This window comes from Podarcis gaigeae (genome assembly GCF_964106915.1).
Source record: "Podarcis gaigeae genome assembly, chromosome: 9".
In the NCBI taxonomy this organism is placed as follows: domain Eukaryota; kingdom Metazoa; phylum Chordata; class Lepidosauria; order Squamata; family Lacertidae; genus Podarcis; species Podarcis gaigeae.
Window position 1 is genome coordinate 39,710,319 of NC_139685.1, and position 12,292 is coordinate 39,722,610.

General features: G+C 45.6%; 1 protein-coding gene across 10 annotated transcripts in view; it reads right to left on the reverse strand.

Moving 5' to 3' along the window:
• The window catches only part of NPY2R (neuropeptide Y receptor Y2), a 37,448-nt gene extending 30,041 nt beyond the window's left edge, over nt 1–7,407 (reverse strand). For 5 of the 10 annotated variants that reach the window (XR_014568076.1, XM_083755760.1, XM_083755757.1 and 2 more), the window contains exons 1-3: nt 6,883–7,020; nt 2,392–2,488; nt 93–194 (exon numbers count right to left, since the gene is read on the reverse strand). Coding sequence is in view for 1 of the 10 variants with exons in the window: in XM_083755751.1 (XP_083611877.1) it covers nt 6,883–7,392 (510 nt within the window). In the remaining 9 variants the exon portion in view is untranslated. Of the gene's footprint in view, nt 1–92; nt 195–2,391; nt 2,489–6,882 lie in introns of all 10 variants that reach the window. The other 5 variants (XM_083755755.1, XM_083755759.1, XM_083755758.1 and 2 more) reach the window with 5 other exon arrangements.
• Nucleotides 7,408–12,292: the final 4,885 nt, after the last annotated feature.

Here is a 12,292-nt window from a genome sequence, read left to right on the forward strand (position 1 = left end):
CCTCCCTCATTGCCACCCACATAAAATTAGGCCGCAGGCTGTATGAAAGCGGGCTATGGGCCTCATTAGTTCCCAAACCACACGTTGCCCACCTGCACTCTACTCTGCCGCAGAGTTAGTAATCCTCTGTTTCAAGGCACGGCTGGCGGCAGCTGATATCAACACCTGCAAACTGCATGTGAACGAGAGAAGACCTGAAACGAAGCAACAGAGCATGGTGACGCTAATAATAAGTTGGCAAGCTAACAGTCTTGTCATCCTCATATTTCCACAAGGCAGCAAATATGCAAGGTACACATTTGCCATGTTTCCAGTCGCTACAGCCAGTGGCTTTATCGGATGGACATAGCCCTGCAGAGTGAAAAGGCAACCACCATGGTGGTACTACTGTTACCTGAACCCACTCTTTGTGTCAGATGAACATGCCTCAGGCATTATTTCCCCAGCTGCTCCTCTGTATGAAGGCAAGCCCTAGCCTGAGTCAATTAGAAGTTAATGAACCATTCTAGACCTATTGAAATTCTATATTGCCTTTCCCAATAGCAATGCATTTGTAGGCTACATTCTGTTAACTTATGTGCCCTGCTCCTTATGTTTACAATACGTGGGAAGCAAATGTATTATGGCTTTCAAAAAAATGGTGGTGCCACTCAGGATTGCTGCGCTGCAATGCACAACTGCAGGTTTTTCTAGGGATGGGGGTGAACTCCCAGTCGCCAAAGGAATTTGTGACCATTCATTTCCTATACATCCTTAATAATGCATTGCTTATCCTACTCTATGCCTTTAACCAGGGACAGCCTACAAAGCAATTTCATCTGCTGCCAAGGTCACACCAAATGTTAATGAAGTAAAAAAGGTTGCCTTCAGCTTTCCTCATTCAAAGAGATAAGGTGTTTAAAAACTTGTGTGTCAGAGGACTTCATTTATTTTAAAGTTTGTTTTATATGTAAGACACAGATAATACCCAAGTGGCCACATTTTATAATTGTGAAGCAGTAAATACTATATGCAGCTATGTGCTTCTTTTCTCCGTTTTCTTTCTTTTTTAAAACCAAAAGCAAACTCAAGGAATGGGGGAACTGTGACGCTCCAGGCATTCCTGGACTACAACTCCCATCACCCCTGGGTTGGATTTGGGAGCCCACCAACATCTGGAGGGCACAGATTCCCCAACCTTGCTCAAGAGGCTGCAGTTGCAGGAGAGGAATAGCCGCACAGTGGACTTCTTTTGCTTATTCATTCATTTAAGGAACAAAACAACAAAAAAGCAATTTGCATTTCACCAGAAGTGGCTCATCAGTGGGACAAAGCTGCTACACTAGCTTTCCAGCTCTTGGTTTGCTGGAGAGGTGATGCGGTGGAAGCTTGGCATGGTGCAAATGCATCAGCAGGAACACCAGATTGGCTGCATCAGAGTGTTTGCACTGTGCTGACCTTCCCACCACCTCACCCTCTCATTCTGAGAAAGTAACAGCAATGCACCTGCTGGGAAGCTAGCAGAGTGGCTCTTCCCACCACTAATCAGCAAGTCTGCCTCTGCATTTCAACTTAAAAATATAAAAGCCCTATGCATTCCAGTTACTGAAAATCATATCTAGAGGACTTTATAAACCTTTCTTTTCTTGCTGTTTTTCCACTACCCAGCTGTTTCCCAAACTGCCTGGGTTCTCAAAAGTTTTCCCTTGCAAAGGGAGAAAAGCGGGGGGCAGTTTGTGGGCTGGTGAGCAGGCAAATGACAAGAAATGAAATAGTTAAGCAGTCCCTCCCCTCTCCCCTGCTCCAAATTACAGCCCAGACATGGGTTTTCATTTTTAAAATGATCAGAGGAAGGCTTGATTTGTGTGCCTCCTGTGTGTTGTTCACTTTGACCCTGTAAAGCTATTGTTGCTGGATGACACTGAACTTGTTATGAAACCTGATCACCTGTGAAAGGGGCAGGTTATAGAAAGAGCCCCTTTCTCCCTTTACTCAAAAACTATATGGAGGACAGAAGGGGCCCTAAGAATCCTGAAGCTGGCCACCTCTGCCTTGGAGTACATCTATGCAGCAACTTTAAAGAAGATCAGCATCTACCATGTGTCCAACCCCCGCTGTCCATATCTGGCCACAACTTCAGCCCCCTCTGGTTCATCTCCTTGCCCATCCACACCACCTGTTACAGGAATGCCCTGTAACAGGTAATAAACATGGAAAGAGTCATGCTTATTGGCTGTCAAAAGGGGGGCAGGGGAAAAGCTCCCAGTTTCATCCCTCTTCCCACACTTCAGTTTAAGACACAAGAGCCAGACTGGGAATGGTATGCCATGGATGTCCCCTTAGAAGCTTGTGGCTGGGAAATTTTTCATTCTCTTGCAAACATCACCGCCTCCCCAGAAGCCTCTGCATTACCTTTGCTGAGGCTTCTCAAGCTGTAAAGGTTACATCTCTGTGGTACGGATGGTGGCGGTCACAGGACTAGTAATAATATACTTTAAGTCAATCACACCTGTGGACAGGTGAAACAAAAGTATATCATGGTTGAAATGCAGATGCAAAACTATCTTCCTGCACAAGTAAGGTAGGAAACTGGGTGACCAGAAATCACATTTGCCCACAAGGAATGAAGCCATTGCTAAAAGGTTGTTTTAGTGTCCCTTATGGAAAGGGTGGGGGAACCACTGAAACCTGATCCTAGCCATGTTTACTCAGAAGTTGGTCCCAAAGTAGAAGACAGTGTACTGAACTACATAATGGAGCAGACTTTAAACTTGTTGCGTCTACTTCCCTCGACTACAACCCAAGATCTGCCAACAAGCTCCAAGTGTAAAAGATACAATATTGTCCTAGTTTGCAAATAACATGAAGCCAAACCATGGCTATCCATGAACGAGTGAGTATTCAGGTAGCCACAGCCAAAGCTCATCTGAATCTGAGCTTGTGGTTTGTCTGGGCCACTATGAGTTGCTGTGGGTCACTCATTCACACTTAGATATGGCTTGACCTAACATTATGTGTGAAGTGGGCCAGTGAGAATTCAATGACAGGGTGCTTCTGAACCTTGGTATTTGTTTTCACTTCCAGAAATGAACTGAGGTTGCAGTCCTTTCACACAAAAGATAAACCCTGGTTAAGTTTCTTCATTTCAGCAGCCCCACTTAAGTGGAAAAAGTGATTTTGTTGTTGCCATTACTAAACAGCTAGGAATCATGAATCCTTGCAGGTTCATTGCGAAATAACCCAACTTACCTAGGTAAGAATAAGTCCCAGTAAACTCAATGGGGCTTACCCTTCAACAGACATATACAGGGCTGCACTGTAAATAAGCAAACAATTACAAAGTCTGCTAATTATGCATGTAGCATGCAGCTAAGATGCATAACATACAATTCAAAGAACCCTGCATTTACTCCCAATTAAGAAAAAAGCATGTTAAAATTTCTTTGACGAAAAATTACAGTATTTTAAAAAACTGTATTGAAAGGCTGCTTCATTTTTCTACAAAATCTCTTCTTCCATCTCTCTCTTTTCATCAAGCTTTTCATCCTCCTTTTGGCTAGAAAATGATCAGATAATGTTTTTTCTTTTCGTGACACCATCTTTTCTTTATATCCTTGTTAAAGTGCTCTGCTGAGTTTGCTTCATCCAAGGAAGATATTTTTGGGTAGCAGCACCAGAGGGGAGGAAAAAATAAAGATACTTCAAGAATCCAACAACACAAGCAGAGGAGAAATTGCATTTGGTTAACAAATGCCGAAAATTGGAAAGATCAAGGGTGTTTGATGGGGCTGTTACTAAGAATCCTACTGTATTGTATATAAAATCTTCATTATTTCTCTCTGTCTCTTTCTTTCACCTATTCTGAAGCACGCTTGTTTTCGCTAATGCTGGTTTTTTTACTTGAATGAGTGCACAAAAACATCTTGCAATCATGCTTCTCATAATCCATATTCCAGCACGGCTCTGCGGATTTTAGAACTCCTGCTGGACTCATTCTGCAATGGCCTGGTTCACACATCACATTAAACAGGGAAGTGATGCCCTTCAAATGTTGCTTCATATGTCTGCTCCCATGATCCCTGACCACTAACAAAGCTGGCTGGGGCCGATGGGAGTTGGAGTCCAACAACAATTGCAGGACACTACATTGGCCACCCCTACATTAAACCACGGTTAGCATAACCTATGGTTTAATATTGTTACATGTCATCCCAATCTCCGAGCAGGAATCCAAGCACTTTCTCAGGGTTTGTGTTTCCTTTTGTAAAGGAGGCAAAGCAGAGACTGTGGTGTGTTTATGATATATGGTTAAGACCACCTGAGCCTACTGTGGAGGGGTTCCAGCATTACACTCCATGGGGGTCTCTTGCTTCTCCCATAGACAAAGTGAACTTGGATCCAACAGAGAAATCAGCCATGCTCTCCGTCTGTTTCACAGCCTGCCACAGTTTCTTGCCAGTACTTCACTGCCAAGTGCCATCCTAAAACTTCTGGCCTTTTGTCTCTTGCTAGCTACCTCTCTAGATGAAGGAGGGGCTCACATCCCTCTGCCTTTTGGCACAGAGTAACTACTTTGCTCCCTTTCTAAGGAAACACCGCAGGTGGCGCTGTGGGTTAAAGCCTCAGCGCCTAGGACTTGCCGATCGAAAGGTCGGCGGTTCGAATCCCTGCAGCGGGGTGCGCTCCCGCTGCTCGGTCCCAGCGCCTGCCAACCTAGCAGTTCGAAAGCACCTCCGGGTGCAAGTAGATAAATAGGGACCGCTTACCAGCGGGAAGGTAAACGGCGTTTCCGTGTGCGGCTCTGGCTCGCCAGATGCAGCTTTGTCACGCTGGCCACGTGACCCGGAAGTGTCTCCGGACAGCGCTGGCCCCTGGCCTCTTGAGTGAGATGGGCGCACAACCCCAGAGTCTGTCAAGACTGGCCCGTACGGGCAGGGGTACCTTTACCTTTTTTAACTACTTTGCTAATCACCCTGCCTCTTTTTGACTTGGCCATCATTAAGCTTTATACCCCTAACAACTCTCACTCAGCAAGCCATCATCAGGTTGGCTTGGCTTGTATTTCTAACATAAGCGGTTTGGTACAGTTTAACTCCCCAAAGCTTGATTAGTTCTCACTTTTATCAGACCCAGGAATTTACAAACTCATAACAATATGAATGACCTCTTAACAATTTTATAGGCTCACAGAATCTGTAGTCCAGGTTAATAACAGGGACTCAGTCCCATGTTCTTTATTTTGAGGGACCAAACAAGGGTGTCCATTATCTCTGGTACTTTTTGTTCTGCCTTTTTTTTTATCCCCTCAACATTTTCCTTCACAATAATGAATTGATTAACACAGAACTGGAAGAACTTGGGAGAACACCTGCAGCTTGTATTAGAAGACAGAAAATATGGATGGTTGCTTTGATGGAAACTGATTAAATGGGTAAAGGCTCTCAGGATGTTAATGACTATATTGAAATATGGCATCCATTTACAACTTTCTCAGATGAAAATAATACAATCTGGCATCCACCACTTGCACATGATTGGTTAAGGAACAATGAACTCCACTGTTGAAACCGTTTTGTCCTACTTAAGCAAGGAGGGGTAATTTGCTACTGTTGGGAAGAGATTTAATTTTGTATTTACTGAAATCCAATGAAACTTCCTATTAAAAATCCAACAGTTTAATGTGACATGCACACCAGGTCTATGTGTCCATTCCACATCTCAAATACACTCTAGCAAACCATCTTTACAAGTAAACTCATCTATAAACATATCTACAAACTCATCTATAAACATATTTGCTCAGAAGAGAATTCTGATTATTTCCATGGGATCTGCTTTCACCCAACAGAAAGTTAAAGTGACCTTCTAATGTAAAAGTTTGCAATGTGTTACTAACTTTCTTCCAATGAAGAGAAGCTGCTGGTTTGAAAGAAATACAGAGCTGTTGAGAAAGGCAGGAGTTAAAGAAGGAAAGGCTACGATTTTGATGCTCCAAACAATCTGATCCGTTATTTATGCCATATGGCCTGCTTTTGAAAAAAGCATTACTGCTAGCTGACATTATCTTGGGTTGAAGTAAGTTTGATGCACTTAACACTTCCTTCCCCAGCCTTCAATAATAATGACAATAGCTGTTTAAAAATCCACCCAGCATTCTTGCAGAGCTGGCTGGTACGTTATTAATTGATATCATCCTCCTATGGGATGTACACGGGGTGGAGCAGGGTAGAGTAGAAGTTGAACGCAACAAAGCACAACAAGAAAAGCAGAGAGATGTGTAGCAATATGATTGCCAAACACTTAAATACAGACGACTCCTGAATGCTTTGTTGCTGCAGTTCATAATTCAATTATTCCTGCCGGAGTTCAACAAATTTCCATAGGGTGACTGCGGAGTCTGTAGCTTGTGGCCGGCAACCTGAGGTTCTTAGTGTCTAATTGCCATGATCCCCATCCCCATTGTGACATTCAGAGGCTGCTATCACGGACCCAACAGACACGCATCTTCCCGCGTCAGTTTATGTCCTGTCACTCTGAATCCCCGTGCGCAGCACAGCTCAAGGGCTCGCTCATTAATTCGAAACGGAGGACCAGAGAAGAGAATTGCCAGTGACCAGATGACCCTTTTCTCCCCGTGGAGATCGAGTCGCCAAAGCACGAGCGAGGCTCTCCTTTCGCCTCCCTGGGCAGCACCAGGACCTTTGCTTAGAAAGCAGGAGTGGAGGAGATGGGGGCAGAAGTGTCCAAGTTTTCCAGGCACTCCCGGCAGGGCGGGGATGTGTGCCTCGCCTGGATGGAGGAGGGAAGCCAGGAGTTGCCCTCCTCCAAGTACCCAAGGGGGGGCTGTTCTTTTCCGCCTTCCTCCCTAGAGTGACCAGATACTTTTGTGGGGCTTTGACTTACCGATCTCCCGTGCTTTTGCTTCCCTTCTCGCCCCCCTCGCCGGGGCTTGACTCCTCTCCCCGCCTCAGTCCGACGCTCCGTCTCTGGCGCCCGAAGTTTGCAGCGCCTCTTCCATCTCCGGGACGAGGGAGGCGCCGGCGTGCTCACCTGCCGAAGCTCGCCCGGCCACTGAGCGGCAGCGGGCAGAGGACGCCGAGGGGAAGGAAAGAAGGCAGCGGGGGAGGGAGGGAGGGAGGGCACCAGGAGCCCCGCCCACTCGTGCCCGGCGGGGCGGGGCTTCGCTCGGAATCTCTTCGGAACGCCGGCGGGCAGCCGCGCGGGAGAGGCATCCCGACGAGGAAACGAGCGCCTCTGAACATGTGCAGAGAGCCCCGCAGCTATGCCATGAATGGCGTCAGCCCCGGGCGGCGCCTCCCTCTTCGTAACTGAACCGGAGTGTGAAAAAAGGAAGAGAGAGGCGCACTTCGGTCCCGCAGCCCCGCAAGTGTGTCTACTCAGAAGTAAGACCATTGAGTTCAGCGGCGTTTGCGCTCAGTGCCGAAGGGATTGCAGTCCGACGACGAGCCACAGGTTTATCGTCTCGGCTGAAAATTCATGAAAGAGAAGGTGATGGGGATGGGGGGGGGGGCGGTCCAGATAGATTCAGATGGTTTATATCATGTCACAACAAAGTGGGTTTTCTGTGAATCCGAGTGGGTCTCTCGCGGTTAACGTCTAAAAAGACAAGCTCTCCAAGTGCTATGGCGCCCTAAACGACTTTCCATTTCGCTTTTCATTCAGGACTTTTAGGTGTCATTGTTGTTGGTTTTTGAATAAAGAAACAGAATTTTATTGGACAATTAGTTTCCGATTTAGCACCAGTAGCGGCCTAATCCGGAGAGTGATGCGGACCTCAGCCACATAATGCTCCTTAGGCGAAAGCTGATCATTCTCATTTATGTTCGCGTTGGGGAGGATGCAGAATCCAGGGCAAGCGTTTACTTCAAACAGGATCAAGTGGGAAAGTTTGCTGTTGTTGCTTGTCCAGGATTGCACCACTTCTAAAAGCCTGGTAAATGTGTGTGTGTCTTAGTGCGCAACAACAACAACGTCATGTGCACCTGGAAAACTAGCATGAGAGGAATATGGCTTGGTTGAACACTGATGCTTTTCTACATGCAAGAAGCCTCTGTTTTTTTAAGGGGGATGTATTCAGATATGCAACTGCAACAGCAAAATCCACGCAGCTTTATCACTTGAATCTGCTAAATGTGTGAACTGGTGCTTTATAAGGAAACCAGTAAGTGGGGTCTAATCTGGAGACCGTGCAACGATGGTCTGTGAAGGCTGCTATGAATCCATGATGCATCTGTCTTCCAGAGTAGTCCCATTAGGAGGAATGCAACTGATCCACTGTAAGTAGTTTGTGCGTGGCAGCCGAAAGAGTTATTGCAGCTGCTATTGAAGAAAATGAACTGGAAAGCAGCCTTATTTCTGCCTCCCAGACTCTTCTATATTCTTACATTTAAAGATGTTTGGGTTAATATCCCATGAGACTCCAGAATTATTCTGTAGTTATATTAGTCCAACACTTGCCAAATCAGTGTTGCTACTTGAACTTTATTCCTCTCCTTCAACTTGCCTGAGGAGTTGGGGGGTGGGGGGAAGCAGAGGTACTTACAAAAAGATGTGATAATACAGAATTGCAAAATGGCATTTGAAGTCATTCTGGATCATGAGGACAGACCAATTGCCCTCCTCCAGCCCCAATTTTTATTTTTGTTTTTTTTGCGAGAACGGGTAATTGTTCACACTTCAGCATAACATGGCTTGACTTTACAGCTGAGTGGGGATTTAAAACATGGTCTCTAGTCGCAGGAGAGGCTCACCAGGAACTGCTGCTTTCCAGCAAGAGGAGTGAAGTGGTGTTGAGTCTGAGGCTGTATAGACACATTGGTGCATGCACCAGGATGGTTCTGCTGGTATGTCTGCCTGGCCCCAACCTTGCTGTCATCTCATCCTGTTCCTCCCTCTCCTGGTGAGTAGCAGCGATCCTGCTTCTGGGAAGCTCACCGCCCCACCAAACAAGCCACCCCTGTGCAGTTCAAGTCCACCACTCTAACCACTGCACCACACTGATTCATAATACAAAAAAAAAAAATTGCAGCTCCCACAGGCCTAAATTCTAATGGCCTTGTACTAGGAGGCAAAAATAGTACATTTCCTAATTTCCTCCTAGGTGTAGTTTTCATGCACTCCCTGGCAAACTCCTGGAAATTTAGAGGGACTTCTGAAGAAGCTGTCTGGTGCAGTGCATGATATTTTGAGCAGAGGTGAGGTGAGGAGAAAAGCAGAATCCCTTGTCCAAGTCCTTACGTACGCCTTGTGATTTAATCACAGCCAATGTGGTTAAAAAAACAACCAGCCCTTCTTGGTTAATGAGCATTACCTTCTGACATTTCAGAAAGTCTTTGCAGGTGGACTTTTTTAGCTGTAAGAGTGTTCAGCTGCCAGAGCCATGTAACTCTCATTCTAAAGGAACTACATTGACGCCCTGAACTACATTTGCTGCTGAACTCAATTCAGGGTGCAGGGGCTCACCTTTAAATCCCCAACAGGACAATTATGTGCACTAGAGACTGGTGTAATGCTAAGTTAAGCTGGAGTAAAACACACCACGCTCAAACACCAGTCTAGAACCAGCCTAAGCTTGGCAGAAGGAAAACAAGCCTTTAAAATAGTGTTTGCAATCCTTTTTTTTCCCAGCTTAATTTGCACTGAATTCCCAGGTGACATGAAAGAATTGAATGGGCTTAGGATCCAGTCTTTGTCCCCCTTTTTCCCATCTTGCCCCTGCCATGACCCCAGAATGGCTCTTTTCAGGTCTTACACCAGCTTAAGATCTTCCAGACTCAGCTCAGCTGGAGATATGCTGCTGAGCTGAGGATGGGGAGTTAGTAAAAGGCAAAAGATTTATACGATCTTAAGAGAAACCAGAGTTACTTACACTGGTGTAGTCCAGCTGCACCGGTAACCTCCTGGCAGAGCCAAAGATCTAATGGATTCTAACCCTGTTTATCCTGGCTTATCTTCCTGTAGGATTGCTCCCTAAATGATTTGGGGCCCAAATATCTAAAAAATAATATATACCTCCATACATCATGCATTCTTTTTGGCTCCAGCTTATAATCTTTGCACTAGCCCAGCATTCTAGATGTGGGTATATGTTGCTGATGAAATGATTCTATTCCTCTTCCATTTATTGTACAACTCATTTGTTTGCTTCGTAATGTCTTTGTAATTGTAAATGGCTTTGTTTGCTGTCTTGAAATCCACTGTTGCACCAAGAGTATTTGATCATTTGAAAAATAAATAAACAAATTTAAATAAATACAAGTTCTGTATGTAGTATTAATAATATTAATTATTTCTCTTTGGGCACAATTTGTTCATCTGATCCTCCCCTCAAAGTTTTGAGCTGGCCCTGTTTAGAGAACAAATCACAACCCCTCGCTTCTTCAAATGACTTTTGAAAACAAGCATTAGTGAAAGTAAACAATTAGATGTGCTATTATGAGGGTGCCTCCTGTCTAAGTGAAAATAACCTTAGATCATATTACAGCAGCAGCTGCAGCCATGTGGCATATAGTGAAAACACAAGCTGAATCTGCACTGATCACAGTTGCTACACTGATAGAAGAGGATACAAGAACGAAGTCAACACTGCTACCAAGGAGGCTCACTTCACATGATGTGCCATTATACATAGGGGAGTGAGAGGGAATGGCAGCTGGCAGTGAGCAACCACCATTTCCTCAGAATATGCCCTTGTGTATGATGCCACAAACCCAGGGGTTTGTCAGCAAAGTGCCCACCCACATATACCCACCAAGGCTTTCTCTCCATCGCCCCCCCCCCAAAAAAATAGTCTTGAAAGACATGTTCTGTTGAAGCTAATACCCTTGACTGTCATATATGGTTGGTTGTGGTGAGCATTTGTGATGCCCACAACAGTTTCTCTGGTTTGCAAGTGCACCCAGAGGCAAGAAAAGAATCATAGAATCATAGAGTTGGAAGAGACCACAAGGGCCATCGAGTCCAACCCCCTGCCAAGCAGGAAACACCATCAGAGCACTCCTGACATATGGTTGTCAAGCCTCTGCTTAAAGACCTCCAAAGAAGGAGACTCCACCACACTCCTTGGCAGCAAATTCCACTGTCGAACAGCTCTTACTGTCAGGAAGTTCTTCCTAATGTTTAAGTGGAATCTTCTTTCTTGTAGTTTGGATCTATTGCTCCGTGTCCGCTTCTCTGGATTGGTGACCATTGTTCTGCATCATTAAGTAGTCCTGTCCCAGAGCAATAGGGGTGGGGTGGAAAAGAGTGTAGCAAGAGGTGTCCATTGTGATGAATGCCCATCTGGCCTTTTGAGCCAAAAGTTCTCCTCAGATAAGGTTATGCTCAGCTCCAAAAGATTAATCCAGTTCCTTTATAAGCTGAGGCCTGCAAGGACTCTTCCCCCTCTCTCCTCTGTGGTAGGTATTTTTCCCCTTGCTCCCTTTCTTCTCTGATTTCCCCCCAGCTTCCTGTGAGATGAGTGATTATATGCTGTTGCCAAAGGCCACACAGAAGTAATAATCATTCTGCTAACTGCTGACGGCTTGTTATTGAGCATGATTAAACTGTGGTGACTGGCTTCTATTGCTGCTAGGTTAAAACGCCTGGTAAAAAAAATGTGTCTGTAGAAACAGCACCAAGTTTTTGCCAAAAATCAAAATAAAAATGGGTCAGTCCCTTGATGCGTCACACCATCACAACTGCCAAGTTGAGTTGGAGGAGGTGAGGGGCACTGGCCCTCATCCTCTTTTCATGTGCAGCAATGTTCATTCCACCAATGTTGAATGGTAGGAGCTGGAAAAGCACAACTGGGTGAACGTGCTTTGAAGCCTAGTTTGGATGTGGAACCCTGATAACAAAGGATTCATCAACACAGGGAGGCTTCTAAGCATGCTTAGTCGAACACACAACTGGAGATGGGCAGGGATGTCCAAGACTGGGGCCGCACATGTGGCCCCTGAGCCCATACTGGCATTCCAGCTAGAGCCATATTCCGATCAGTTCCTTCTGTTATTATAGAATTAAATTATGGGATAGAGGTAAAGGGACCCCTGACCATTAAGTCTAGTCGCGGACGACTCTGTGGTTGCGGCGCTTCACTCGCTCTATAGGCTGAAGGAGCCAATGTTTGTCCGCAGACACATGACTTCCGGGTCATATGGCCAGCATGACTAAGCTGCTTCTGGCGAACCAGAGCAGCACATGGAAACACTGTTTACCTTCCCGCCAGAGTGCTACCTATTTATCTACTTGCACTTTGACGTGCTTTTGAACTGCTAGGTTGGCAGGAGCAGGGACCGAGCAACGGGAGCTC